Source organism: Rhinolophus ferrumequinum, chromosome 16 (genome assembly GCF_004115265.2).
Source record: "Rhinolophus ferrumequinum isolate MPI-CBG mRhiFer1 chromosome 16, mRhiFer1_v1.p, whole genome shotgun sequence".
NCBI classification, from domain to species: domain Eukaryota; kingdom Metazoa; phylum Chordata; class Mammalia; order Chiroptera; family Rhinolophidae; genus Rhinolophus; species Rhinolophus ferrumequinum.
Window position 1 is genome coordinate 46,990,371 of NC_046299.1, and position 7,120 is coordinate 46,997,490.

Consider the following 7,120-nt stretch of genomic DNA (forward strand, 5'->3'; position numbering starts at 1 on the left):
CAGAAAACATTTTTTACATTTGTAGAGTTTGGCTTTTTAAAAACAATATGAACATCTATTTTCATATTAAAATGAAACCAAATTTTATATTTCTCTTTCTGAGACTTGAAATTCCCTTTTTCTTCTGTCTTAACTAAAAATCACTACACCTAATCTACCATTATAAGAAACGTCAAGTGTAACATCACTTGCTATTTAACTCTAAAAACTGGGTTTGAATCCTGGCTCTGCCACTTATTAACTATAACTTCTCTGACCTTTATTTTTCACAGCTATACAATTATTATAATAACCTCTACCCTATAAGACTGATTTAAGCACTAAATGAGATAATTCAAACAATTATCTTATTACCCTGACACAGTGCTCAATAAATAGCAGCCGTTGACTTTTATAACTCAACTAAATACAACTTACAAACATCTGCATGTTGTGATAACAGCCAGAAAACACTTAGACAGCTTTACAATTAAACCCTAAATTGTAAAGCTGTCTAAGAAAAAGCAAACTGATGATCTGACAGAAAATGCTAAACATAAAAAAGTTATCTCATTCACAAGAATTAAGATAAACTAAAAGGAGCTCTTACATCTTAATCATACCCTGAAGAGCATTAAGACCTTAGCCTTAACACTTTCTACCTGCAAAAAATATTCAACACTCAGTAGTTACTAGCTAGAATACTCAGCTACTAGGACATTTCATATATGTTTGTCAAGTGAAACAGATAGGTGACATTACATGTCCCAATTTTCAGTGGAAGAAAAGTAATTTCCACAAGTCCTATGTTATATAAATGGCTTACTTGAGAACTCAAATCTCCTAAATTGCCTGGATTTAGCATAAATCAATCTCAAACAAATTGTTATTACTGCAAACTAGCTTAACACTCAGGAAACTGAAATACAAAATTGATACATCCTACCTTCATCCTACATTCATAAAGGAAATGTAGTTTGAGCTGAGCCATAAAGAAAGAACAGAATTTTATTAGGACAGAATGGAAAAAGGCCACTTAAGCCTGAGAGAAGATAATAAACTACCATTGAGGTACTTTTCAGGAACTGTAAGTACACTTCTGTGGTTAGGGATGAACAACTAATAAGAGTACTTACTTAAGACCAGGTAAATCCCGGACACTGGCTCCTATTTCCTCTGCTTCTGGGTATAGCTTCTCCACCAATTCCAAAGGGCCCCAAATAGTCTTGTTGTAACTCAAAAATGATTTTCTTACTGAAAATAGAAAATATAATGCATATAACTTCAACATATAAAATAATATTAACTTCCTTTTAAATATTTAGTTTCAACATTTCTAACAACATACAATTAGTCAGAGACCTTTTCCTCTTTTACCACTACACAGCCTTGTTGATCAACAACCTGTTAATCAGGATCCTGAGATTTTTCCTTATCACAAATATGATACGGCCATGCTTCCATATCAGAAATATGGATGCATGTAATTACAGTAAAAAACTAGGCTCTTTTTTTTTTTAAGGAGGGCGCAGCTCCCAGTGGCCCATTCGGAGATCGAACTGACAAACTTGGAGCTATTAGCACCACGTTCAAACCAACTGAGCTAACTGGTCACCCATCTGGGCTCATTCTTTACCAATACCAAATATAAAAAGGCTGGAGGCCCTAGAAAGTTGATTTTTATGAGTTTACTAAGTAAACCAAGGACAAATAAAAAGTTATCTTACTTTTAAACATGAAAAACTGTGACTTTACTTTTCCTTTTATTCTGAGATTTGGGTAATATAAAATACCATGAAACCACTATCTGTTCTTTCTTAAGACCTACCGGCTCTAAAGACTTCAGATCCAGTGTGCCTAACACCCGAGGACAACCATGAAGTTAGGCAATTTTTCCTTGGGGGATAAAATCAATCAGCACAAAGTAGCTTTACAATAATTCATCAAGATAAGCCTCTTGACTGTTAGAACATGCCTCGTGGTATTTTGTGACGTAAAGGAAAATAAATTCAGAAGAGTTTAAAATTGAACTCTTTTGGCCATCATTTGGCAAATTCCATCTCACAGGTTGGGGGAGAAATTAAGTCAATGTTACTGCTATAATCTAAAGATAAAAAGGACAATTTTCAAAAAGATTGATAATAGCAAGAGTAGCCAAAAATGTGGGGAAAGAAAACACTCACGTTCACAGTACTTTGATAAATCAGTGAAGCCTTCATAGAAGCCAGTTGCCTGTATCCTTTGACCCAGTAGGGTTCCTAAAGAAATCCTAGCACTTGTGCACAAACATATACACCCAAAGATGTTCTTACAGCACAATTTGAATAGCAAATAATTGGAAACAACCTAAGTGTACATTAAGAGGAGAGCAGTTAAAAAGTTATGGTATACATATACTATAAAACATCATACAGCCATTAAAAGTGTGATAAAGACCTCTATGTAAATGGAAGGATCTCCAAACTATACCATCAAGTTGTGGGGTTTTTTTAAGAGGAGGGGGAAAAAGGAAGTCACAGAATAACATGTATAGCATGATTCTACTAAGAGTAAAAAAAAAGAAAAGTGCTAGAATTACAAGGATTCCCTTTAGGGAAAAGAATAAAGGGAAACTATGTCTTGCTCTTTGTGCTTCTATACTGTTTGATTCGTGTACAAAAAGAATATATTTCTCTATTATTTATGTCATTTTAAAAATTATCTTAAGGCTTTTTTTGTGTGGAAAGAAAAGCAGGTTTACCCAAAATGCTGGCATTCTATGAGGGTGGTGGACTCCTGTCCAAAAATCCATCCCCCCTAAAAATTATCCTAAGGCATTAATTAAAAAGTGGAATCCCCCCAAAAAAACACACAACTCAGACACAGAGAAGAGATTGGTGGATGTCAGAGGCAGCGGGTAGGGGTGGATAAAATGGATGAAGGTGTTAAAAAGGTACAAACTTCCTATTATAAAACAAATAAATCATGGGAATGTAATGTACAGCATGATGACTACAGTTAATAATACTGTATTATACGTAAGAATTACCATAATTAGACCTTCAGTATCTGTAGAAGTGTATATGATAATCACACATAACAAGTGTATACAGATAACTACATTAATAATGAGAAGTTGCTACATTTTAATAGGAGACCTTTCTGAATATTTCCTGATGAATTGCTCTTAGCTGCCAAACTGCCCCACTGTTGGGGCTTCTAATCTTCTCTTCAAGTGTATATCAACATAAGATACAAGAGGAAAATAAATATGTAAACTTTTAAATAAATAGTACTGTGTTGTATATGAAAGTTGCTAAGAGCAAATCTTAAAAGTTCTCAAAAAAATTTAAAAAATAAAAATAAAAATGGGGTAGCCAGTTAACTCAGTTGGTTAGAGCATGGTGCTGGTAGCACCAATGTTGCTGGTTCGATCCCTGCATGGGCCACTGTGAGCTGCGCCCTCCTTAAAAACAAACATACAAACAAACAAACAAACAAAGAAAAAAGTGCTCATCACAAGAAAAAAAACTTGCAACTACGGGGGTGCCAAAAAAATGTATACACATGGCTTGTATTCATCTTTTGTTATCGGTACATATTGAGTATTACAATTTTAATAGTTTTTTTCCTTTCTTAAAATGTGTATACATTTTGGCACCCTTTGTTTGTGTGGTGATGAATGTTAACTAGACTTGTGATCATTTCATAATATATACAAATATCAAATCATTACGCTATCTACCTGAAATTAATGTTATATTCTAATTATATCTCAATATAAATAAATATTTTTAAAGAAAAAAAAAGAACAAGAAATGAGTACATTAACATCACACAGTGTTTCTAAAATTCTAATGCCAAGGTCCCTTTTCAGTTTGAACTACATTTATTAAAACCACATTTAGATAAATCTCCTCTTTTGCTTTTTACATTAACCCCCACTTTCAACCACCATAGTCAGAACTTCTAGACCCTCCCAACCTACCCAGTCCCTAGTATACCAACAAGAGACTTCTTTTGCTTTATAAGTCACCTTAGTATCTAACTCAGGGGTGTCCTAACTTTTTCCAACGTTTTTCACCAAGGGCCATATGCGGTAAAATACACAAACAGCCGGGCCGCTCACTCGAGGTGAAGTACGTATTGCCTCACCTGGTTTATTTAAGTAAACTAAATATATTTTTGGAATTTGCTGCGGGCCAATTAAAACTGGATCGTGGGCCGCAGTTTGGATACCCCTGATCTAATTCTATTTACACATAGGCCTCCACACAGCTGCTGATCATAGGAATTCAAGATGAAAACTGTCAATGACTGTTATCATAAGTAGTTATTACACTGGTACATAAAACAAGTTATTGTACAACGTATATTAAATACCTAAATATAATACATTTTATACATAATAATTTAATATGAACTGTATAAAATACAATAATCACTACTATCATTTTCAGGGAGCACTCACATTTTTACAACAACCCAATCCAGAAGACAATTTTTCTAGATATGTTCCCATGCCTAAGGTGGTTTATATTTCAACAATCAACTATTTTAATGTATTTGTTCAACAGCGCTCAAACTAGTAGTAATAAGAGTTCATAACAGAATCACCATGCTTAACACTTTTAAAATAACTCTTTAAATGTCCTAGAAAATGAAAATCAATTCAGAGTATGTTGAAAAATCTTAAAATTAAATATGCTTTTTACAAAACACTAAGCATTTTCTAAGACCACTCATTTGAAAACATAAAGCAGTAGGATATTTTCTCCCAAAACCAACCCACCCACTATTTTTTAAATGTAAAGTAACAATAATTACAGATTTTTTAAAAAAAAATCACATTTTCAAGGATGTTTAAGATGGAAGGGGGGGAATTCTAAAGTTAATTAATTTTTAAAAATCTCATGATACCTTTAAGACCGTGTTTCAGACAATGTTCCATAACAACAAAAAACTGCTGTAAGGGGGGATAATCAGAATCCAAAGTGCGGCCAAAGCTTAGAGCAGATTCAATGAGTCCTTTGATACTCAGTTTAGCCATGTTTAACAAGTTTGCTCTCTCTACAGCTGTGGGATCTTTTGTAGCTGAAAGCACAAGAAAGGAGTCCAACATTATTTGCAAGATATGACATTGAAAAATATACAAACACTTTCCTTCCCCTATAATACCAACAGTGGTTTGTTTTTCGTTGGTCGACAAATTAGTATTCCTAATTAACCTATACCACTAGTTCAATTCTCTTTATGTTTCACATACACCACAGAATACCACCGTGCCCATTCCAGCCAAAGTTTATGAATTATTGCCAAGATCCTGATTGGCTTGTCTCTAGTATTTATTTCACTTTTGTGGCACCTCTTCAGGGAGAATGAGTTGGGTTTTTTTAAATGACTTTCTGCAGAGAAATAGACTCCACTTTCTGTGGAGTAATAGACATGTTTAAGGATCTCATGCAAAAGGTGGATAGCAGGAACCATCCAAGAACAAATTCCAAGGAAAAAATGTTCAGAATAAACTGGCAATAAAATAAAAGGTAGTTAAAATTCTAAGATTCTCAAATCACCCATAACAAACATGACAGGTAAAAATAAAAACATACTGATAAATTAGAGGATACAGGAAAAGCCATTCAATTTTCACTCATTTTATCCCTCTTTTGTTTTCATTGCAACTGTAGTTCTATATTGCATGACTCCTTTATTTTCCCAGAGAAAATAAAAGCAGGGTCCAGTTTCACATTAAAGTTCCCTGCCCTTTCACACAGATGATTCAGTTGAATACCAATAGATGCACTTTTAAAAACACTCATCTTAATAATATTTTCAATTCACAAAAATATTTTTTTCTATCCTACAAATTTTATTCTCAGTTTTCTTAGAAATTCAGATGTTTCCCGATACTCTCATCACTGTTGCCAGAGGCAGGAATATTTTCGCAAAAACAGATGACAAAATGAAGTGCAGAAAAATGCAGCACTTCGAAAACCGTTTCATAATCTCTAACAAATTTACTAGTCCAAGTAAACCAAGTGTCCGTTTTTCCTTCACTGCACAAAAGTTCAGGGTTCCCAATTATCTAGTATTCTAGTTCTGATCTCAGATGGCTAGGCCTGACACTGAATCCTAAGCAACTCAAAATACAAACAGCCATACCTGCTATGACCAAGCTAGCAGGTGGAAAATCTCCACACGCCTCATTTCTTCAAATCTGCATAGTGTATGACTCCCTCTCTTTTCGGGGTCGAAACCACTTGATATTTCATAATCTATGGCAATTCTTTATTTTTCTTAACAGTGCCCATCACAATCCGTAACGTACGAAGCGACAGACAAAGGGCTCCTTTGAAGCTGCTCCTAAGCAGGTCCGAGCTAGGTGACAGCAGCATTCTCGCAGAGGAGCGTTAACAACCCGAACGCACCCTGCCCGGGCTCACGGAAGTGTCCTGCCGGGTCGCGGCCCCCCAAACCGGACCAGAGGCCAGTCCCCGCATCTGGCCCCGGCCTAGAGCCCTTTCCCTGCCTCTCTTCCCCCTTCAGCAAGGCCGCCCAAAGGTCTCGGGGCGCCCCCCGGGACCCTCGCGGAGGGCTCATCCGAGGTCCTGCGCGGCATCGTTACCACTCTCCCACCCTCGGCGTCGGGTACCCAGGTCAAAACCTGAGACGCGTCTTTCCTCCGCCATCCCCCAAACCAGAGAAGTCATCTCCCGTCCCCGACTGTTCCCACGACCCGGGGGCTGCACCCCGGCGGGCCCTGTCCTCGTTCACTGGATGCCGTGGGACCAAGAGCTCTCGGTCATTAGACCCCCGAATAGGGGCGCAAGCGGGAGGGAACTGGGGTCGGCCTCGCGTTGCCATGGCGACCCCGGGCGACCCGGAGTCCCCGGCTGCCCCCGCCCAGCCCCAGGCCCGGGGTCCGGCCTAATTCTGATCCGGAGGCCTGGGTGCCCACCACCAGCAGCTCTCTTCGTCCAGCCGCGGCCTTCAGCCCAGGACGCAGCGCCCAGCGTCCATCTCGGCCCGCTCCCCTTACCCATGGCGGCGGCGGCGCGGTCTCGGGCGGAGACTCCCTGGGCCCCGCCAGCAGCTCCCTTCAGGCGCGCGGCGGCCACCACGGCGTCTGCGACCAGGCCCGCTGCGGCCCACAGCGCTCCCG

At 38.3% G+C, this 7,120-nt stretch overlaps 1 protein-coding gene across 8 annotated transcripts in view; it reads right to left on the reverse strand.

Moving 5' to 3' along the window:
• RUFY2 (RUN and FYVE domain containing 2) overlaps positions 1-7,120 on the reverse strand; it is a 37,323-nt gene extending 30,203 nt beyond the window's left edge. For 4 of the 8 annotated variants that reach the window (XR_004425327.1, XM_033130875.1, XM_033130874.1 and 1 more), the window contains exons 1-3: positions 6,917-7,096; positions 4,879-5,052; positions 1,116-1,233 (exon numbers count right to left, since the gene is read on the reverse strand). Coding sequence is in view for 7 of the 8 variants with exons in the window: in XM_033130875.1 (XP_032986766.1) it covers positions 1,116-1,233; positions 4,879-5,052; positions 6,917-7,001 (377 nt within the window). In the remaining variant the exon portion in view is untranslated. Of the gene's footprint in view, positions 1-1,115; positions 1,234-4,878; positions 5,053-6,120; positions 6,315-6,732; positions 6,891-6,916 lie in introns of those variants that run through there. The other 4 variants (XM_033130878.1, XM_033130876.1, XM_033130879.1 and 1 more) reach the window with 4 other exon arrangements.